Raw genomic sequence first — 23,910 nt, 5'->3', positions numbered from 1 at the left:
GGATTCATTTTTATGCAGGATGGGGTTTTTTTTGTTTTACTGCTCTGCACAGTTTCTGCTCTTTGATTTCAGCGCCTCGGTCAACCAAAAACATACAAGGTGAGGTCGAAACGGAAACATTTACAACAGCACATTACATCATACAACAAAGGAAGCCTTCTAGAAACTTCAGAGCAGCTAACACCACAGTGAGAGTTTAAAAGTGAACAGTCTTTGATGACAGAGCAATGCGATATAGCGATACTGACAACTTTAAGTTATGTTACTCATTACACAAGTCTTCTTTTAATTCTCTCAACTAGACAAGCCATAACATCAGACATTAACACTCATTCAACTCATTTAAAGGTGTTCTGAATGTTAGAAACAATGAGGGAAGACTAAAGAACACATCGACAGCACCACAATCTAAATACTTTAAAACTATTATGTGGTTGAATTGACATCCCTCCACAGCATTTTCAACACAAACTGAACATTAAGATTGTTTATAGTCAGACATACTCCAAATGTTTCTTAAATAAGCTACTCTCTCTCACATGTCATGGCCGACCCAATCCAGATCTGCACCCCATTGAGAACCTCCTGACTGTGATCAAGAGGAAGGTAAATGGTCACAAGCCATCGAACAAAGCCCGACTTTTTGCACAAAGAGTGGCCCAACGTCACCAAATAGCAATAATACATTTTAATTTTAATAATAATAAATGTTACTTATAGAGCGCTTTTCAGGACTCAAAGACGCTGTACAATATTTTAAATCAATACTAAAAAAGAACATAGACAAATGTACATACTTCAAACAAGTCAAAACAAAGCGACAGTATAATCACAGATTAAACGCTAACCCAATTTGAAATTTGATGGGTCTGTGCAGGTTTGAATGTGACTGGGGAGTGAGTTCCAGAGGGTGGGGGCAGCTATGGAGAAGGCTCTGTCCCCCCAGGTTCTGTGCTTGGTTCTGTGAGGTGGGGACAGGAGGTTGGCATGTAAGGAACGTAGGTTACAGGAAGGAGTGTGATGGTGGAGGGGGTCAGTGAGGTAGGAAGGGGCCTGGTGGTGGAGGGCTTTGTATGTATGCGGTAGGGGACGGGGAGCCAATCAATGCGAACGTCTTCCAAGATGCATGGAAGCTGTATTTAAAAACCAGGTTATTCCACCAAATACTGATCCGTGAACTCTTCCTGAGCTAAAACATTTGTATCCTTTTGTTTAAAAATGGATATGAACTTGTGTTCTTTGCATTATTTGAGTTCTGACAAACATCTTTTTTGCATTTTTTTAACCAGTCGCCATTTTCCTTTTATTAAAGACCTTAATGAGAATATTTTATTTGGAAGTAGGAGAAATGTTGTATAGATAAAACAAATGTTTATTTTACAACACAAACCTATAAATAGAATAGGAATAAAGAACCAGAGAAAAACATATTTTTTGCAGTGGTCTCTTAATTTTTTCCAGAGCTGTATTTCTAGAGTAAAAGTTGCTTAGACATTTAGAAGCAGTGCCACTGACATGATCTCTGTGTCCTCGGTCGTAGCTACAGCCCTGCACACAAGTTGACGTCCACATTTCCTCAGAACTCTTCTGAGACTGAACTCCAACTTTCCTCCATACATCTAACAATCAGAGTCGTCTAATTTAAACATAAGCTCAGCAGGATTATTCATGAGGCTTGTTTGAAGTTGAGCCGTTTCGTTTCGCACACATGGGACCAGGTTTTTCAAAAGGTAGACAGAGATGAATTAACGAGGATGCTGTGATTGATTTAAATAAGCACATAGGTTTCTCAAGTTTCAGGACACAGTAGTCCTTGTAACCGAAGAAGAAAAAAGTTCAAAAGAACAAATTAGACTTCTGTAATCTACGTTAAACAAACTAAAGTCAGCCGAACCTTCCTTTTCTTTTATGTTTGTACTTAACAGCTCCTTCAGATCGCTGTCTCAGATCAGGCGGCATAATTACCTAAAATATTAGTAAGCAATAGAATCATAGTGTGATTTATTATATTTATTTATAGTTCATTCGAAGGGTAAAACAAACAGCTTCTCTTTTATCTTAAAAGTGAGATAAGAAGTCAGTCGGATATTCAGGCTAACACTGTTCTTAGCATTAATGGTCATCAGTGTTGCTCGGTGCAGCTCTGGTTCCAGAGGGTCCGTGGCCCCGTCCTATCAATAAGGCCAGGATAGATGGCGCCCTGTTGACAGCAAACACTAACAGGTGTCAGCTCCACATTTAATGAACTTGTGCAGTACGGAAAATGTTTTGTATTGATTACCTGCTCAGCTACTCAAACCGAAGCAGACAAATAGTCTTTCTTATCAACATTGAGGAAACAGTCAGTGAGAGTAATAGAGGCCGGCCCGTTGTTCGGAGGCTCGGGGGTCAGGGAGGGACAACTGCAGCTGGAGCTCTGGGTCAGTGCCGCTGTCGTCAGCCCGAAAGAATGTAACCAGGACAACGGTAAGACAGACCAGATAACAGAGATAGTCTTTCAAGCTGTATCTGCACGTGAAAGGTATGGGCAGAGTTGAAAATGTGTCCAGTCCAACAAAATGGATGGCAGTGGGTCTAGAAACATCAGTTCAATTGTGCCATGGATTAAGCCTGGGAGAAAATCCATTAGCAGCGGCTGACTGTGCTCTGGAGCACAACCCAAACAAAGGAGTGTTTACTTTGAATGTCTATCGACATCCTTCATACAAGCTCAGATTCATTTCAGGCGTGCGGTGGATACATTGCGCTCAAAGACCAGGACAAGGTAGAGTGTTTTCTGAAGCAATCTTTAAATGGAGCAATTCTTCTTGAGGGCTGTCAAGGCCCAGCTGCCAGTGCAGGCAAACACAGACCTCTCTCATCGACCTGCATTACTGGCTGAGTCACTCTCACTCCTGCCTTTACAATGGCATTCCTCCGCTCTACGCCGGACACAAGTTTACGTAGGCAAAATAAAGAAGAGCGGCTTCAGCACTTCACGGGGTACAATGAGGACCAGTGAGGAGAGCCACAGAGGTGGCAGCGTGTAACCACAACGACTCGAGGAGAGAGGGGGGTCTGAAATATTCGGCATAAAGTAAAGACGAAATGTTGAATCTCTTACTTGTTTGTCATCTCTTGGTTGTATTTACACCGCAGGTCCAGCAGCTCTGTCTGCGCTGTGCTCAAAGCTGGAAAGAGACGAACAGGGCAAGCAAGATATTAACTTAAAAAACACCTTAAACTTAAACTTAATTCAACTTGTGTGTCTACATATGTTTCGAAGACATTATTATAACTTACGTGCTTAAAATTAGTGAACTATTACACACGAAAATCCGATTTTATTCATACATTTGTTAGTTTGTTGGTCGAATTATATTTATGTTTACAAAGCAGCAGCCTATGTTTCAGCAGGGGGCACCATACAGCAATTATACCCTTATTTGTTCTTAAAAAGGTTGAAATTAAATGAAACAGCTCCAGTATGTCGCAGTGTTCAAAGCACTTACATGAATGCAGAACCTTGATCTTCTCCTCGGCCTCCGAGAGTCTGTCAGCAGAACTCACATTGGCGCTCTCCTCCTCCTCCCTGGGAGAAGAAACTCTGTCAGTAACTTCACCGCATCACGGCCACACGTTTAAAGCTGCAATGTGCAACTCTCTGCAGAAAATGTGTGTTACTTAAAGTTGAAAAAGCAGCAGATGTGCTCTGTATTTTCCGTGTGTTTGGGAATGTTTTTGATGCATATTCAGCATTATGTTAAAAAATCTTTCACTGTTGCCATAGTCGCCGACATCTCATCACAACCCAAAGTTACAGCAGGGTAAGCTGAATGGGAGCATTAGGCTTCTTTGTAAGAGGTCACGACCCTAAAATCTATTCTAATATCTTTATATCAAAATTGTTTCCTTATGGAGCACTAAAATGGATTGAGAGCATCTCTGCACAGGGTAGAAGTTGGGATCATTTAGGGGTTATTCTTGCCTAATTTTAAATACATGCCCTCTTTTATATCATACCTTAAATAATGAAACAAGTAGGAACTCTAGGAACTGGAACGCACAGGCAGCAAAAGATTCCCGGTCAGGGAACCACACCCCTACAATGTTTAATTCTTAGGTAAAGGGGGTGTTACGACTGTAATGTGTTTTTTCCTTTATTATCATTGTGAGTTATGTGTGCCTGTGTTTGTATGTGAGTGAGTATGCTAATAGGTGTGCGCAGGTCCCTTGAGCTGATTGGCTGACACCTCATCCTGCGTCCGAAGACGGCGGATAAAAGAAGGAACCGTGACGTCACCGCCTCGGCTTGGGGAACCCCGTCTCCTTCTCCTTCCAACCGGCCACGTTTCCTTTGTTTCAAGATTCCGTCTGTTTAATTTAGTACATCAATATGTCGGGGTGAATCTTCTTTATTTATGGTTGTTTTCTCCTGTTTATATTAGTTAGGGAGGTAAGTGGTTGAGTTGTTAGGTCAGATCATTTACCCTCTGAGTTAGAAATGTTTGTTTGTGATTTTGATTCACCCTGAAGTTCAGTTTAACATTTTTTTGGAATTGTTAAACTCATACTTTTTTTTGGTTATAAAATAAATCCGTCTTATTTTTCTTAAACGGTCACTTTTGTGTCTGTGGCTGCTTGGGACTTGAGGGAAATGGGACTCATTCATGGTATGCCTCGGCCACCCGTAGACGGGGCAGAACAGCTCAATTTGCCTCTTTTATCCAGGAAAAATGACCCGAAAGGAAACCTCTAAAGATTGTCATTCATTGGAGTGTTTACTGGTTCTCACCCTTGGCCTTCAGCTCGGTCCTGGTAGTTCTGCTGTGGGGAGCCGGCGGCTCCAGGAGCCGGTGTGGTGTTTGGGCTCATCAGGGAGGCTGGAGAAAGCGATTCTGGGGCCTTGTCTGTCACCTCTGCCCCTGAGACTGCTGGACCGTCCTCTGAGGGCTCTGTGCCGAAGGAAATCATTGAAAATGTGGGCATTCCTTGAATGATTCCTTGAGGTTAAAAAAAAGGATGGCATGGCATCTCCAACATCATCTGAGTGATCTCATATTAACTGTTAAATACGATAATTCATTTCCATTTAAAGTCAATTCAAGGGGAATTATTTGTAACATTTCACAGGCTTCCTATGAGCCGCACAGTCAGCAACATCGGTGCTGCGTAAAAAGAAATGAACGTTTAAGTGGGATTGATCCCAGCTAGGTAGATCCTTTTGGCCTGACCTGACTTTTCAAGGCACTCCAGGTGTTTCTTCCAGTGCCCGCTGATCTCTCGTACCAGGGCCTCGCTGTCTGGGGCTGAACTCTGAAGCTGCTGCAGCCTTCCCTCCAGGGTGTGTGAGGCCTCCAGCACGGGAGCGGGATCTGTGGAGACAGACACAAACAAATCTCTGTAGAAAGAGCTCAGAAAGATTCTCGTGTTATCCATACGCTTCTACTTTTCAAAAAAAGCAAAATAGCTGTTTTACTGAGCGTGCTGCCGGTAAAGCACATTACAGAGTTTTCTACATCGCAGTTTCAACAGAGGCAGACTATTCCACCGAGACTTCTTTCCAAAGAGTGACTCTGAGACTTTCCTCACTCAGACGCCTTTGAAAATATCACAGGCTGGACCTAATGACACAAGTGCTGTTCCGACCCTTCACATGTACAGGAATGGCGTCTAATGAGGTTTCTCACATGCTGATGAATGGCAGAGAAGACAAAAAGATTGCCATAAATATATGACAGAGTCTTCCAAGTTCCAAGTATACACCTAGGCAAAGTGTAGAAAAAGTCTGCTCCTGAAAAGGGGGTAAAAAAAAAAAAAAAGCAGGATTCTTTAGCACAACAGAGGAGCTGTTTTGCAATGCATGCGCGGCAGCACCGGGCCCATGGGGCCAACTAGGAGGCTGTTTCTCAGCTAACAAGTCTCCTCTGTATCATTTGATCATTTAAATTATTATGCCAGGAATTCTCAGGAGGCAGCTCGGCACTCCACATCACAGGGCTGTTTTTAATCTTCCCCTTCCCTTTCTTCCCCTCCCGAAAAGTTCAACAGCTCAGAGAGAGAGAGCTGCTCCTGTTGTGTACCTGCCTGCCGAACACCAAAGGAGGTGACTTCTAGTGCCAAAGCACAGAGAGGGAAGCTCAGGGGAGCTCCTTGACAAGGGGGGAGGCAAGATGTAGAGCCACGCGCACGCACACACGCACTCACGCACACACACCGCAGCTCTTCAAAACTCTAAAAGAGGAGGAAAATCGCTGCTTTGCTGCACAAACTTTTCTCCCACAGCTTTCATCCACTCATCTTAGACTTCTGTGAGGAACCCAATTGGATCCCTTCTTCAGTATGGGCACTGACTGAAGTGACTTTTCATAAGAAGTTGGAGCCACAGACGTTTAAACTTTGCCAGATGCCACAGAGAGAATGCAAACTCGGAGCCGGCAGGTCACAAAAATAAAATGCTCATCCGAGAGCCGAAACTTCTACAAAGTGCAATTTGTTGAAATCCTGGCCGCGCATTGCAGCTCGCCATATCTGCATTTTCATCAGACAAACATTTTGGGCCATTTAATTGATTGAGCTATTTTTCCCAGGACCGTTTACAGTCAAACATTGTCTGCATTCATTGTTACACCAACTGTGGAGATATTGCATCAGTCACGAGGGACATCGCTATTAAGAGCACAGCTCTTCTAAGACAAACAGGATGACTTAAAGCACTGCTATTCCATCGACCCACTGTCACAGAAATCACTTTATCAGCCTCTTTCCCATATATCCTTTCAACTTTTAATGATCAAAGGACAGAGATTATCGTAAGGGATCTCTCACACATGGACAAGCCGGGATTATCAATCAGTGGCAGGGGAGTAAAGTAAAGTCAAATTTAAAACGAGGGGATATAACTTAAGTCTGTATACAAAATTAACCCCCGTCAAAGTGGAGCAGCAGGGGTTCTCTCAGAGGGCCTGGGATCTACAGTTACTGAAGGAGAGACCAGGAAGACTGCTGATAACTTTAGAAAAATGGGGCTACTAATTGACATGGCTAATAGGAAGAATTGCAGCTGCTTTTTTAGAGCAGCTCTGATCATAAATCCACCAAATGAACCGGGAATTCAAAGCTAACTTCTGCTGCTCACATCAAGAAATCTAACAGCTGATGAGGCATTATCATCTTACTCTGAAACTGTTCGACTTTTCATTCATCTTTATCTTAATCTTAGATGACTGAACTCAACAACACTGGAGCTCTAGCAGTCTCAAGCTTTGGACTAAAGTGTATGCTAAATGAAATTGTAAAAGACACATAGAAAAGGTTGTAAACAATATGACATTTATTTCGTATTAAGTTATTATCTAGAATCTAGTTTGCACAAACAAAATGTACACACGACTACGGAACGCACAGTAGGACAAAATTGAACTACAAGATGATATTTCCCCTGTACTCGCCTCTCTCCACTGGCTTCCCCGTTATGTTCAGACTACATTTTAAAATGTTATTACTTGTTTTTAAGTCGCTCCATGGACCGGCCCCTTCTTACCTAGCAGACCTTTTAACCCCCTGTACCCCGTCACCAGCACTCAGGTCCTCTGAGCAGTCCCTGCTGTTGTATCTCTTGCACTGTTTTATCCGCCACTGTTCTGTAAAGCACTTTGGTCAGCTTACGTTGTTTTAAATGCGCTATATAAATACATTTGACTTTGACTTGACAGACGCTGTTCAGCTTTGTTTTCTGCTGCAAATAAAAAAGTTTTTACACACTGTCTCAGGTTTTTCGCTCCATCTGATCTCTGTTTTAGCTATATCACCAACACTAAGACATTGATGAGACAGTTATATGTGCTTATTAGGGATAGACCGATTATCGGCATCGGGCTTTTTTTTTTTTTTTAATCCGACGGCCGATAAGAGATCAATTTAAAACTGGGTTATTTTGGCTGTGATGCATATGCTTAAAGGCATTTAAACAAAGTTAAGTGTTGGAGTTTGACGCCAATATTTTCACTTTTAGTGCAAATGAATATCGGCTTCAAATATCGGTTATCGGCCTCCTTGACTACTAATAATCGGTATCTGTATCGGCCCTGAATAAACCATATCGGTCTATCTCTAGTGCTTATAGTACAAACTAAACATAAAACTCTGTGGGTTTGGTGTTATGGAGTACAGGGTATTCAACCTTTAAACATCAAATACTGTATTTGTTAAAGAACATTTCTTCTGTGTTAATGTTCACCTTCTCTGTTTTCTTCATTTATTGTGACACAATATTCTGTTTAGTAAAAAACATCTTTAAAAGATTCGGCAACAATGTTCTATGTCCTCCTACACGTCAGCGTTAAAGACTTTATATCAGGAGACTGGATGAAGACCAGGAAGGGAAAAGGTGCAGAGCACAGGAGGTGTTTCCGCTCTGATGGACCGGCAGTGAAGCTTAAAGTGCATCTTTCCGTCTCTAAGTTAGAAATTATAAAGTTACTCGTTACAATAAAGAGGAGGTGGCTCAAATATCCAACATTTTGGTAAACCCTGACTTGCTGATGGGCAACAAAAGTCGTCTTTGAATTGTTTTTTTTACATTCTCGGCTGCATTGATATCGTGTTTCATCACTTCGGCTGAGCGATAATGAGGCTGCCACCCCGTAGCTGCCTCCTTGTGGTCACTGGCTATGCGGTTTCTGTGCTATTGCACATCTCAAAGCAGGAGGCAGCTCGTGTATCTGGGTGAGGCTTCACACCAGGAGCCAGAGCCTGTCAGAAGCTGGACGGCTCAGCGGACTGCAGGTGGCACTGGGGAGGACGGTGCACAGGTTCAGGATGTGTGTTAAGGTGGGTGGGGGTGGACCAAGGTGGTGTGCGCCAAGACAAGCAGGTGTGTCGGGGCGGTCCGTCTTGGCCCTGTCAGCGATACACCATCATTAGGCGGTGTGGGCGCAGCAGGGTGCACCATTATGTCTCCCTGGGCCCTGTGTAATTACGCTCTGACATAATTAACCCAGCAAGCCCATTAGCCAAGCATTGGCTGGCTGAAGAGAGAAAAAAAACGCTATAATTATTTGTTGTGCGCATGTTAATGAGGCCAGCTGTGTTCCCATCATACAACACGAACAAATTAATTTACAAGGCTGTGCTCCAAGGTTTTTTCTTTTCATTCAAAACAGTCTTGTTTTTTTTCCTCTGAGTGGACTTCAAGGTCCATAAACACGCTCCGCCGCTGCTGCAACAAACAGCAACACTGCTGTAATATTGTTGTCAAGAACCAAAACTAGGTTGAGAGAACACTTAGTCTTTACTTTCACCTTCACTGACAATGTAAAGTGGTACGAGGTATGTAGGATAAATTGCCGCCTCTTTTCTTCTACCTGTCAAGGATTCGATTCCATTAGAAAAAAACACAAACTGTTTGCAACAAATTCATAAACATGACTTTTGTGTTTGTGGTGCATTTTGAACCAACGAGCATTTGATATTCAGATAGCAAACCGAAGTCTCACTTCACCTTGATGCAGAGAAGGAGGGAGAATATACTAAAATAAAAAGAGAGGTGGAATGAAATGATTGTGGGAAGCAGCGGCTTTTGTGCGTGAACAAAACAAAGCTGAAAGAGAAACTTCTTAACCTGTTCGTTTTCATAGCTGTTCCATGTCTTTGTCTGACAGACTGAAGGACGGCGAAGAAATGACATCAATACCAACACATTTTAAAGCTCAGAACGCAGAGCGGAGCCGGAGCTAGGTGGCGTTTAAAATTAACACGAGATGCTGCAGTGGGAACAGACGTGCCGCTGACATGCAAAACCTGACTTCAAGTCAAATGAAGCAAAAAAAATAAAACAACCCACTTCACGTTGTTATTTATGAGACATGTAAGACAAATCACAATGAATGAACCTCATCAAACACGCCAGACTTTTATCGTTACATTTTTGAATCCCATGGTTACATCTCATCTGCTCTCAGGCACCCACACGCATGCAGACATTCCTACACACACACACACACACACACACACACGTGCAGTCTTTTAAGAGCACACTCTCTCCTGGTCCCTCTGGGGTCTCCTACTCCACAGGGATCAGTTGGAGAGGCCCAGCTCTTTTATGAACATAATGCATTATTAAGCACCTCAAACATCTCCTGGGCCTTTGTTTATTACTGCTCTTATTAATCACTTGTGCATAATTTCGTCCCGCCCAGAGAGCTTTCATTTTCCATCAGCTTTTATATGTCGTTATTTTCCGGCAGACCGCCACAAACGCACACGGCACTCCTTCCTCGCTCTCATCCTGACTGTAGGTACTCAGCTGCAAAATTACAATAAAGCCAGCCTGCTGTGCCTCGCAGGCCTCTCTCCCTGGTGCTTGTTTATGTATATGAAGGGTTGAAGAAGGACAACTATTCTTCATGCATTTGAATGACTCTAAATTACTAAGGTCAGTGCATTCTGTTTTGATAATCTCATAGCCGAGGGAAACATCAAATGTGAATATGTAAGGCACTCATAACCGTCTCATAACACAAAAAGACATGCGACTTAATGTGACAAAAAGCTGCTCCTGCATGTGCTGCGCTCTGCAGTACCTGTGGTCACCACTAGCAAGCACTGTTGCCAAAACATTTCCACAACCGTGCACACAAATATATGGCAAGACACACACACACCTCAGACGTGCCGTAGGCACAGCGCACACACACACTTAGAGGGGTGTATTCAGATCAGAATCTTCACAAACTCTCAGTGAGCTCCCCGCTCAGATAAAAGGAGCTGTGTTCTAAAGGAGAGAGGGAGCGGGGTGGATCCTGAGGGATGAGTGTGTGTACTGAGAGGAGGCAAGGAAGAGCAAACACCTGGAGCGTCAGTCTCAGGGCTACGCCCCTGGCGACAGGGCCTCGCTGCTCTCACAGAGGTGGCAACAAACGCCGACGTTCAAACGCCACTCACACACACACACACACACACACACACACTCCAGGAGAGATGAGCAGAACGAGACGGTGAGGAGGAGACGTAGAAAATGAGAGAGGAAGTTAGGTGTATCTCTGGGAAACCAATGAATTTGGGCTGCCACTGTTTTTCAGTGTTCAGTGATCAGGACGTGTTTATCTGCACTGATCAAAACCGTGCGGAGGAGATATAAACATTGTTAGGGAAACACTGTTAACAGGCCTCTTTCAAGCCTCAGACTGGGTAGGAGTTACAGTGCACAGCATGGGGAGGTGTCACAGGCAAATCAAAATATAGAACGCTAATGAAAGACTCCAGTGGATTGACATTTCGGCTTAGGGGCCTCATAAAAGGCGAGAGAAGAGCGAATAAATCACTTCAATCACTCGCATCAAGAAGTTATTTCTGTTCTGAGTTTACTGTTGCTGTTACTAGTTGAACAGGAGCATTATCTTGCATTAACAAAGAACAATGTTATCAACACTCTCGCAAATGTAACGGATATGTTATTTGTATTCAATAGTGAGCCCAGCAAAGTGGATAACTGATATGTGACCAGATGTTAATGATAGCCAGATACAACAGGTCACATATTGAGCTGCTGCTGCGCATGCCCCTCCCCCCTCCTCTCCTCCTTCACCCCTTGCATTCATTAACTCTGCGGTTGGCCTGTTCTGATTGGACAGACGGCCTTAGTGTCGGGCACACAAATGAGCACGCGCGCACACACATCGAGAGAGAGGCACTTTCAAATGAAATAATAGGAGTGAAAAAACGTCCTGCAATGAATAGTAATAACTGCATTAAGATTAACGAGCACGGCGTGTAAAGAATAATTGCATCTGTCAAAAGATTAAAAATACATGAGCTGTAGCATTTGTTGGGGGGAACGGCGAGGAAGCTCGCTGTTGTGTTTGAGGGGCAGAGAGAAATGAAGTGGGGCCACGGCCAAATGACTGTCCTCCGGTGTACCTGGAGTCATCCATTCAGGCATGGGGTGGGCAGGGGAGGGGGGGAGTTGTGACCTTGGACACGAGCAGCAAGAAGCACAGTGACAAACAGGCACGGGATACTGTAGGCCCTCCTCACAGATGGCAGATACTGCAAGGGCCCAACACAGACATACTCTCCATGATCTGGCTTCAGTGTGCTGCTGCAGCGGCATGTGGCAGTGATTCTGTGACAGGACTAGCTTCATGTTTGTTGGGGCTGCCGATGACTTAAAGGTGTCCTGGTCGACGAGTCGTCGTTAATTGAAGCCGTTAGTCGTCTACTGGTTTTTGAAATTCATCACGTTTTTAAAGTATATATATTTTTTGGCATTGAAAACTGGCTGATCAGGACTTACTACAAAACACTAGAAATATGCACAAAATAAACTTTGAAGTGAGCTTGCATTTTTTTATTGTATCTGTTGTTATTCTGTTCGGACGTTTCTGTACCTGTAATATATCGTGAAACCCTAACTCACCTTAGTTTATTTTGTTCTTCAGTGGTCAACATTTACAGTTCAATCAAATATTATTAGCAAAATATTATTTCTATGCTCTTAACCTTTGACCTTTAGTTCCCCTGGGCCAGTTGCACACTTTGTGAACCATCCTCGACAGGCTAGCCTCGGCCAAAAGAAACGCAATACACCTTCCGCATGATGCGCCTTTTCAGCTGGCAAGTTTATATCAGCTAATTTTTTGGACAATCTGGTTTTGTTCAGGACGGACTTTCTAAACTCGATAATGTGGAGTCTCGAATCATGCAGCCACTTGTCCTTCAGGAGCGCACGATCCGATTCTGAAGTTGTTAGAAGAGACGGAAAGTAATGCACGACTGATGTAAATAAATTATCAAAATAGTGTTTTTAATTTCCCATTGAGTCGTCATTACAATATAACAGTAATGGTTTTTATTAATAAGTCATGAGGAATTGATTAGAAAGAATACAAGTGACTTCATTTTGTCCCACAGAGTGAAACAGACTCCCTTTGTAAAGGTGAGGTCACATGGAGGTAGGAGGCTGTTACGTCACCTGATGTAACCTGATCGAGGAAGTACTGTGTGGTGAATATAAAGACCATGCATGGACTGTGTGAAGATTCTGTCGTTTAAGAGCTGATGTTGGGACACACATTTCTTCTGTTTTAAAGTCTTTGCACTTAAACACAGAAAGTCTTCGTTGACTCATGACAAAATGTATCCCACAAGATGCTCCTGGGCTTAAATTAAGGCCTCCGTATAAAAGGTATAGGTCACAAAATCAAACTGAATAAATCTTCAAAGAACGATATTTCTTATCAAGGAAATAGCTCCATTCAAAGTGTGTGTGTGTGTGCGTGTGTGTGTGTGGTGTTGCAATATCAAGCAGAGGACTTCAAGGAAAAATGGAGACCTTTAAAAGTCAGTTGCTGCCGTCGCCATTTCTCTGACGCAGACTTTTATCTTGTATTCATTGAATCTGTAAACAGCATTCTCTACTCCTGCCACAAGTGTTCCTCTGATCTAGCCTGAGATTGGGCTGCGTTTTGCTGCCGTCTCCTGCAACAAAAAGCAATAAAGTACATGTGCCCTGGCATTGAAATAACAACTGAGTAAACACACAATACGTCTTTCCCGCTCTCTGACTTACTGTCTTTGCCCCCTCTCTCCCTTTTTCCCCCCATTGGCCTCATCAGGCCCGCGTTCCACAAGAAGCCAGACTTCAGTTGGGATTTTAATTGGCTCTCCACAATCAACAGCAGAGCTCCTCAAGGATGTGTTCGCTCCTCAGCCAGGCTACACTCAAGGACCAGTGCTGGGTTTTGAAGTGGCCTCACGCAGAGTTTTGGAAACCACTCTGAGAGCGCAGACTTTGAAAAATAGATAAGAGCCACAGGGTATAGAGTTTTATGTATCTTACATCCATGTGCGGTTGCGCCATATCTATCTACAGCAAGGAAATTACTTTTTGGGCGTGCATGTTGCTTCATATATACATGATATACCTCTGTGTGTATTCTTACAGGGCTGGTCCGGTGATAGCGGTAGAGGTTTGAAGAAAAACACATCTCAGGGGAGTGATGTCTCAAGGAGAAAAGATAATTCTAGAAGTATCGTGTGTGTGTGAGCGTGGCGCTTACACCGCTGCTGTTGTTTGTGAAGAGGCACATCTCTGGTCTTAGTGGGAGACTCACCTGGGGCCTCGATAAGCTGTTTGTAGATTCCCAGGAACGCCGACTCGGCCTCCTTACTGCGCTTGTTCAGAGCAACCACCTGCGGGGAAGAAGACGGCATTAAGGTAAACATCGGCTGATACAATCCTTGCATGTGTGCCAGCTGACAATGCACAGCACATTTACATTTCAGGCGTTACACTGATGCTTCTACACGCAGCAGAAAAAGCCTTAAAATCTTAAATTGCTAACAGTGAATCAATAGAAAGCAGAGCAAAGGTCAGCCTCGCAACATCCTTCCAATAAATGAAACTGACATTCCTGGATGCTCTGTTTCTGTATGAATAACTGAGACGTACTGTGCAGTGCCTAGCTAGTGCATGCAAACTCACAAAGCTGTTTACCCATAAGCTCCGACAACCAGGAACAAGGCGTAAACTATGTTGATATCCTCCCTGTTTAACTGCGAGCTGCTGCGTGTTGCGTGAGGTGACATTTGGCCTGTTAAACGTAGGTGCCGCTGTTTGTGTGAAGGCTCGCCAGTGACAGTGGCCTCCATCACCAGCAGCACTCGGCACCTGCTATCCTCAGCTCCGCGGGTGATGCAAACCAATTAACGATTCATTAGGAGGGACAAAGAAAGCGAATTAGCCGCCACCTGGCCCCATGGAGAGGGCACCTGCACTAGTGGGTATGTGGGTTACCCTGCTCCCAGCTCCCGCTAAGACCACAGGCCTGCTTGCAAGTGAGAGGACGCTGTAGCCGCCTCTCAACGTCCTCTGCTCAGCGACAGTAAATCATATCAGGCTCAACCAAATGACCCCCCGCTCATAGAGCAGACGGAATTCAAATTATTGTCATCTATTGTCGATGTTGTTTCTGTCACTGTTTACTACGGCCTCTGTTGGATCAGCACGATGCATTTAGAACAGAGGGTCGTGCGCGCGACACGGTTGAGCCCAGCAGTTCCTTATAAATACGACGACGCTTGAAAAAACATTCATTTCGCAAATGCTGAAAACACTTAGTGGCGGAGGTGGTGGTGGTGGTGTGTTGGGGCTGTTTAGTGGGGTTATAAATATGGTGTGTGGAAACAGCTAGGGACGGAGAGCCTTTGATTTACTGGAAATGGCTGGCGTCCTCCCTGGGGAGGCATAACGACAGCATCATGTTTAAAGAAATATCATAAAGATCAAGCAAATCCCCCCATCACTCCCACTCGAATCAGCTCAGAGGAGTTCATGGAAAATGGAAAAGGCTGGAGCTCAATCAATACAGATGCAATAGTCTGCAGCTCTCAGCCGGCTCGCTGCTACACTGGGCTGTTGTCTCACTCAGCTATACCCCAATTTAAACCCCCCACCACCAACCTCCGTCTAAACCACTACCCCACCTTTCTACCAGCCTCCCCTCCCTTCTCCTTCTCAGGACCTGACGTTCATGTTCATTCACAAACACAAACGTCTGAAGCCCTCAGGCCACATAAAGACAGTTTGCAGCTTTATACTTGGGTTAAAAGCATGTAAACAACTAGTGTTGGTTCGGTTCAGGTTTGCTTTATTCCCACTGATGAGAGACTGTTTTTATGTTTGCTTCGCTTTCACGATGAGCAATTTCATGACCCTGAATGTCACCGCTAGCCGACAACAAACCTGCACTCTTCGGCTCAACAGCGAGCAAAGCTCCCAAAGCACTTTGTGACATCCAGACAAACTGATATCAACCTGAGCTTACATTTGAACTGCATGTCCACTACAGCAGGGTGGCTGAACCCAGAGCAGATCATCAACTTTTCACTGACAGCCTGTGGCTGGCTGGGCTTCCTCTCAAGCATATACATCAAGTGAGGCTCCTAACCGCATGTGTTAAAAGGCTGCGATTCTGCGAAGGCAACAGCTCGGGCTCCTTATTCCAGAGACTCTCGGGGTCTCCTGGCCCTCCATCATCCTTTAACGAGAGAACACAGAGATTACCTCCACAATCACACCATTAACCTGCCTACAGACGCTAGCAGAGACATCAATCACACGCCTGCCTGATGCCTTCTCACGTTAGTGCCTGCTATGCGTATAGATACCCCCCACAACCCACCCATGCTATCATCAAAGCACTCTGAGGTGTTGTGCATAATATGGGCTGATCAGGGAGTCATCTTCATCTCCATGCTAATCCACCTCCAGCCAAGCACAGTGGATTTCAAAGCCAGGAGTCTCATACTAACAGATCCGAGCAGATAGGACTGTTTCGTGGAGAAGTATGGCTCGAGGAGGGACTACAACTGGTAAATCTCTCCTCTCTCTCCTCTGGATGCGAGATATGGCTCCGGCCCTGGCTTCGGCTCACAGCACATTCTTTGTTTTCACCCGTTTTGTGATAAAGGATAGGGCTACCAGGGGAATGGGCTTGGCCACAGGTTGATTTTACAAGCAGGAGTAAAGCCTGGGGCAGAGTAGCATGAGAGAGACAAAGGAAACCTGTTAGCGCTCCTCCATAACTCTTCACGCAGCAACAGAGTGGGCAGAACGCAGCCTCTGGGACACGGCTGCTGGGAAATACTTACTGATAAGCCTTTGAGAATACTTACAGTACCCGCGAGTGAGTCTCTGTGTGCGCGTCTGAGTTTGTGAGTGTGCGAGACAACAAGCTAGCATGTGTATCGGGGATAAATGACGAAGGAGAGAACAAATGTAGAATGAAGTAGAGTAAGCAGAGTGAAGGGCTACTGAGTGACATACAGAGAGAGACGAAGAGACAACGGAAAAGAGAGGTTCCCATAAAGAGCGCAATTAGCAATTATGCAGTCATCAATTACAATTATCACAACTGGTGATTATGCAATTATCACTCTAAATCATCGTTTTCCCCCTCTGCCTTACCAGTTTGCCACCCCCTGTGATTTGGTTGTTTGGGGATGGGTTGTGATGATGCAGGTGATTAGAGTGTGTGACGATGAGGGGGGTGTAGTGCGGGTGTCAAGGCCGATCCTACACCGTGCGTGTGCTCGGAGTATGCATCTGTGCCTGGGTGTACACAAAGCATGTGATTTCACTCTCTGTATTTTACATGTGTGTGTGTGTACGGAGTGTTCATGGACACGCTGCTCCAATCTCAAGGTGAGTGTGGTCGGTGCTGTGGGTGGTTTGGGGACAGCAAATGTATGGTTCCACAGTCCCTGAGGCCTCTAAATTACCTGTCATCTTCCCCATGATGCAAAGGTCAGTGCACAATCATAGGGAGTCCATCCTACTGTGCTGCTCACTGAGCGCCAGTCCAGCCCACAGGCTGACAGGATGTCACAACAACCCCGGTCCCGCTCCATGCTTATTAGAACAAAACAGTGGGAAGCCCACCACCACCGCAACACCACTTGTCACAACACCTTCCTGAAGAATTCACTGGCTTCCTGACAAACCTCGGTGTTAATATTGGTGTTGTCGATGCTCTACTATTATGCATTTTTTTATTGTTATTTTTATACATTTCAAACATCTGATTCATTTCTGCGTAAAAATTATAAAGATTTTTTACAATGAAAAATTAGCACTGGTCCTGGCGCTTCCAGGGTTCCTTGTAAAAGCTTTTTATTTTATTTGATCAAACATTTTAACCGTTACTCATCTTTTACTTGCGCAAATCTATCAGTGAAAAATGTAGGAATGAAGTGCCGCACCAATTCAGAGGGGCTTCATATCCAAGTAACTTCTGTAATGTCTCCAGGTAAAATAATCTATAAATAACAATTATTTTCTTTGTCCATAAATCCATCAGATGTTAGATATATTAATCTACAAATCAGTTAGCGTATAAAATGTCAGAAAATAGTGAAAAGGATGAACATCATATTCTAAGAGCCTCACGTGGTTTCTACAATCTGCTTTTCTTGGATTAAAGTTTATGTTCAATTTGTAATAGTGTCACTTTTGAGAGACTGGAACCTTCAAATCTTTAGCATGTTTTATTGACTGAAACACATTTAACCTCCTAAGACCCGAGCTTTTGTTTGGGATGCATTTTTAATTTCTCCTACCTTTTGGGGATTAATAGGACCTAATACGTAACAAACCTAAGAATTGTCTTTGTGTTACATTGAAAAAGTCCCAATGTCCTCATGTGAAAATTAGTCAAATGTGTCTGCCATATCAAGCTACAACTGTATTAAATAAACAAGTTTCAATCATAAACTCTGAAGAGGTTTTGTACCTGGTTGAGTTTTCTGTAGAGACCGACTGTAACACATTTTGGTCGGAATCACGGCCATCTTTTTTGTTTTTTGTTTTTTGTTTCTTAAGATTATTTTTTTGGCCTTTGGCTTTATTTATAGGACAGCTGAAGATAGACAGGAAATGTTGGGAGTACAGAGTGGGGGATGACATGCACTAAATGATCAGCAGACCGGGACTCGAACCTGCGATCAGTGCGACGAGGACTGTAGCCTCTGTACATGGGGCGCCTGCTCTACCAACTGAGCTAAACCAGCGCCCTGGGATCACAGCCATCTTGAATGTACACCGATCAGTGTCATTTGCTTTTGTGACCACAGGCTGGTGGACAAAGTGTCCATGAATGGTTTCGCAGAATTTAATATCATGGTGCTGTGAAGCCAAAATGTAACGTCCCCGTATGAGGACGCAGGGTCTCAGGAGGTTAAAATTGTTGTAAAATAAATTGTGTTGATCGATTACTTTCAGAAAGCCTCGTGACTTCCTGCACAAGTCAATATTTAGATTTTTAAAATCATACAAAAAAAATAAAGGTTGGAATTACTTCTACTCAACTGGTTTTTCAAGTCTCTGTAGTTCGTCTTTTTAATGGACAAAATGTTTTGCTTTATTGTTTTCTAATGTCCACTGAAGAGAAATAAGGGCAAAACTAAAGACTGACCTGATTGGAGGAAAATTAGGGATGCAACTTAATGGCTGTTTGGTCACTGAAACACAGTTTGTATAATCAATCAAGACAAAACCCTGCACTCCTGCAGTTATATACCCTTAGCTTCCTTTGTTTGAGATGTGTATGTTAAAAAGCCAAATGGAAAAGCACGCTTTCCCCCTCCGAAGCAGGAAAAGATCATATTTTTTTGCTGTGCCACCCAGCACTTTTGCAGCTGTCACTGCTGGCGTTTGCTTCGTGTTGAGTGTGGGTTCAGAGGACAGGCGGGAGGAGAGAGATGAGTCGGTGTGGAGTGACTGATGAGTGGGTGGAGGAGAGGGGCAGAGGTAAACACTTTTGCAATACAGTCTGGACGGACCCGTGTACACACGCACACCCACATGCACACACACACTTGAACTTGGGAGCATGCAAACACGCACACACACACACGTCAAGCCGCACTCACGCAGATGCAGACAACACACTGGCTGTGTTTGAGGGCAGATTTAATCATGGTGACACCCATCTCGGAGCGGTGGTAGCAGCATGGCGGTGGCTGTGGCCGTCTCTGGATGCCCGGCGAGATGAGCAGTCAGAGCACTGACACACATCTCGTCGCCACGTCAATTCCAATCAGTGGTGCCTGTCAGTCAACGCACCGTGCTTACAACGGACTGACGCCACCGCCGCTCTGCCACTGCAGAGCTGCTGTCTCAGCCAAGTAAAGAGCCAAAGCTGACCAATATTCTTTTGTACCGTTTATCTGCTCCTTGTGCGACTACATCCTGCGACGAGCAGTCGCAAATTCATTGTGAAAACATACGATGTTACATGGAAGCCTTGTGGCAGAGGCGCAACTGCATTTGAATGCTGTGAAGACGTTTATGGATAATCAGCTGAAAAATGTCAACGGAATCTCTGAGACGGGTTTCAAGGCTCTCCTTATGCACGGTGAAGACGGGAAGGATTAACATCTTACATTTTCTTGTTTTATAGCCGTCAATAAACAAGAACATGATTCTAAAGAAATGCTAACTGCATTGTTTCTTTCTGCAAAAGTGTGGTTAGTTCACTGTATATATTTATCTCTTAATGTACAGAGGTTTTTTTTCAATAGAACTCTGCTGATCCTGCCCTCCTGTCAAGGTTTCAACAGAAACAAAAAGGTGAGGACCCAGAAGCAGACTTAGATATACAGATTTAATTAAATAAAAGGCGAAAACTTATAAACAAAATCTAAACTCCAACAAAAGACAAAAAACTTACTAACAAAACCAGGAAACAGGTAGTCCAAGGGAACACGAGGAGCCACGAGGAAATCAGGGGAGGCACGAAGATAATCCAAAGTCGAACGAGGAACAAAATCACAGACATAGACTCAACTCCACAAGAAAGACGACAATGAACTGGCAACGAGACAGGGACAGCACAAAGACTAAATAAACTTAGGAGGTGAGGCTAATCAGACACAGGTGAAAACAATCGGGGCAGGGCACACAATCAAACAAGCAGGAAACACGAAGGCAGGAAGTGGACCAACACAAAAGACAAGGTGACAAAGTAAAACAGGAAATGATCTAATCAAAAAGACACTAGAAACTCATGACACTTCCTGAGCTAGCTTTGTCTATTACTACAGAGCCGTGATTGGCTAACACTCATTGCTTTAAAGCTCGTCCCTTTAACAACAATAACCACACACCTGGTTAGCTTTAGGCATCCACTCGGCTTTGTTAGGTTAAGGCAGAGATTATGGTTTGGGTTGAGTTTCCTCGCCACAGCAGAGGATAACAGGATGAGGCCTCAGTTGTCTGTATATTGTTTACCAATCGTGTGTTTGTGTTGTGGACGTGTCCTTATACGTGTTGCGGTGACATTAACCCAGAAACCATCAGAGAAAGCTCATCCCTCTCATGTGCGCTCAAACCCGAGTTTGCGCTGAAGTTTTGACCTCTGCAGACTTTCTTTCTTCTCCGTGCACCTTGGAAGTAGGCGAGGTTGTGCCAGAAAACCCTCCTGCAATCCATCTTACAGCTGCAGAGATGTTCTGAGGTACGGACCGAGCGACAGACCGACATTGCTATCCCCAGGAGCCGTGTCGCCGAATGAATAAAAAGGTACATCGAGATATATGACGTAGGTGTTTCAGTTGAAAATGACACAAGACACAATGGGCGAGACCTCAGGGAAATGTCCCACGGGAGAGTGGCAATAATGACCCCGGCTGAGAGGAGTGCACATCTCTATAGATCAAGGTGGAGCTGACGTAATCCCAGCAGACGTGGCACACGAAGCTGCACGAGAGAAAGAACATGGCACAGCATTAAACCCAGATCAAAGGGCCTTCTGTCTCCACCACGCAGCAGGTGCCTTCTGGGTGCCCCTCGCCATCAACAGGCGGCACGAGCGCTGCGTTACCCGCCCTCTCGACAAAACTCAAAAGCAACAGCCTCGGCACTTACATCTCAAAGTCACAGCAAAGTCAAAGTCAAGAGCCTGCGAGAGACAAACGGAGGGAAGAAAACAAATCTTTTCTGAATGTCTTTGTAGATCAAAAGACAGGAGTTGTCATTTTCTTTGAGCTCGCGCTTTCAAATGTTTGATGCAGCGAATGACCTAAACCTTGAGGAGAGTGCGTCTGCTGAAAATGTATCTATCATGGCGTGATGGGAGGGAGCGGGGGCGTGCAAGGCTAAGATGAAGGCACCGGTTGATGTGCTGAAAGGGAGGGATGTGAAAAGTAGTAATGAGTGCACCTGGACTAGATTTCAGAGCTGGGAGAACTGCTAAGAGGAGAGAAGAGAGGAGAAGTGTAGGTAAGGGCTAATTATAAAAATAAAGTGCCCCCATTATCCCGGTGCTGTACGGCCCTAGTGAACAAAGCTACAACAGATGGGGTGTCATGGGTAACTGTGCCAATGTGAGCCCAAGCCCTGGAGTGGCTGGACCCTGGCAGGGCGCTGGAGGAGCAGCCCTGGCAGAGGGGAGGCACAGCTGCATATCTCGCCCTCAGACACATGTTGACAGTGTTTCTCCAGCCCTGCCTACACTAGTCAAGGTGAGACAGCATGACACGAGGGGAGAGAGAGAGGGAGAGAGCGCTGCACTATGATGGATAGCGCTCTCCATCCACCTCTCCTCTCTCTCCCTCTTAGAAGGCTGGTGACTTTCCAGTGAGGCAATTATCATTGCGGAATGCATAATAGCCTAATTAATTACAGGTGTCAACGCTGCCTTTGTTTCAGCATGGAGGAACATCATGCCAGAGCCGCATCCGCTAAAAAGAGCAGCACTGATGAACGAGCCTTGAACCACGGCTAGAAGAGCGCAGCTGACGGAGGAACAGAGCGCCGCGGAGACGACTTGAAGTCTGCCAAACAATCCTGCGTCTGTTGCTAACAGAAGATGGATTGGAAACACATGGCGCAGAAATTAGCTCCATTATTTGCTTGATAAATCTGCTGTTGTGTCCGTTGCAGTGGAGGATCTCAGGTAGGCCCCCGCGTAGGACCGCTCTTGGGTAATTTGGTTCCAAAACAGCCGAGACTATTGCTGCGTCGGTGGCAGCGCTATCAACAACAAGACGGCCCCCTTACCCGGCGCTCCTGACAAACATGGCATATCATTTGTCCTGTCAGATTTGCCGATTTCATTCATTGTAGTGAGAAAGCAGGAAAGCAGACAATTGTCAGGGAGAGAGAAAAAAGACCTAACAGGACCTGCGAAGGAGAGGAGTGAATGATGGTGTGACTAGGGAGGAGAGACAGCGCAGAGATTCCTGTTATTCTGCTCCTCGGCTAAACATACGCATAGATTGGTGCGGAACTTAATAGATCGTCACATTTAGTGTGTCTAAATGTGTGTGCGCACTGTACAGCGTGTGTGTCTTTCTATGGGGGGTCGTGGCGGTAGGCTGATAATCCCTCCACGCCCCCAGGCAGTGGGGGCTCATTGTAGAGTACATTGAGTCTAATAGGAGCGGGCGCTGCAGTTGTGTGCAGCTTTCCCTGCTCCCACTGTGAGAAGAGTTTTACATAATTAATGACTGTTGATGTTTCCCAGGTAGTCGCCCGGCAAATTCACTCCAGACTCGGCTGCCACCGTCGTCGGTTCCACAGAGAATGAGCGACACCAGAACAGACAGCTTACATTACAGGCATAAATAAGGCAATTTTGTACAGTGTCTTCAGACATTACTGTGAGGGGGGTTCAGGGCCAATGATTCGACTTGCTTCAGAGAGACGCTCAGAAAGAGCTTTTCTATGTCTCGGAGTCTGCAGAGAATTTGCGCTTGATCCGAGTAAAACTGCTTCCTTTAGTGTTTTTTATGATTCTGTATGCTGTTAGAGACACACAGAGAGAAGCGCGCCGCCTCCTCCAGATAACAGTTGACGGCTCCAGACGGATGATCACTCACGTCTGCATGAATCAGTCTAATCTGAATGTCGATCTTAATACACGTGAGCCTGGCGGTCTGTATGTTCCAGACCACCGACAGTCTGGCGAGGCCTCAGGGCTCTGCACATATTGCTGGGAGGCAGTCCACATTTATATTGGAGCATGTTAAATTAAACATTTAAACACGACACCAAGGGAAGGCTATTTTTTACTGCTCTCGGCCCACTAGTCATTATTAATTTGTAATAACCTTTAAGGCTTTTTGATGTCATACATATTTTACAGAGAGATATCACTCCCAGCCAGAGTGGAGAGGGCCTGTCGATGACGGATCACCAGAGTGCCATCAAAATGTGCCTTCATCTGCTATAATTAGGAGCAGGTGAAGGTTAAGAGTGATCTTTGGACTGTGCGTGTATGCGTGTGCATTTGACTGTACACCAGCTCACACACTCATGCATCAGCGTCACGACATGTCAACACTCAAAGATTAAAAACTGTACAGTCCAAAAAGAGAGAGGAAAGAGGAAACTGAAACCGGACTGAACCATTATTTTTCTTTTTTGTG

The 23,910-nt window shown here is 44.7% G+C and overlaps 1 protein-coding gene across 1 annotated transcript in view; it reads right to left on the bottom strand.

Annotated features, from left to right (window-relative positions):
* cux2b (cut-like homeobox 2b) overlaps positions 1 to 23,910 on the bottom strand; it is an 86,367-nt gene that overhangs the window by 10,419 nt on the left and 52,038 nt on the right. The window contains exons 4-8 of the mRNA XM_069682795.1: positions 14,094 to 14,172; positions 5,214 to 5,354; positions 4,775 to 4,934; positions 3,492 to 3,571; positions 3,104 to 3,170 (exon numbers count right to left, since the gene is read on the bottom strand). Of these exons, the coding sequence (XP_069538896.1) occupies positions 3,104 to 3,170; positions 3,492 to 3,571; positions 4,775 to 4,934; positions 5,214 to 5,354; positions 14,094 to 14,172 (527 nt within the window). The remainder of the gene's footprint in view (positions 1 to 3,103; positions 3,171 to 3,491; positions 3,572 to 4,774; positions 4,935 to 5,213; positions 5,355 to 14,093; positions 14,173 to 23,910) is intronic.

Source organism: Semicossyphus pulcher, unplaced genomic scaffold (genome assembly GCF_022749685.1).
Source record: "Semicossyphus pulcher isolate SPU_LCO1_2020_fin unplaced genomic scaffold, fSemPul1.0.p SCAF_6, whole genome shotgun sequence".
NCBI classification, from domain to species: Eukaryota; Metazoa; Chordata; class Actinopteri; order Labriformes; family Labridae; genus Semicossyphus; species Semicossyphus pulcher.
This window is presented reverse-complemented; position numbering and strand designations above follow the sequence as displayed.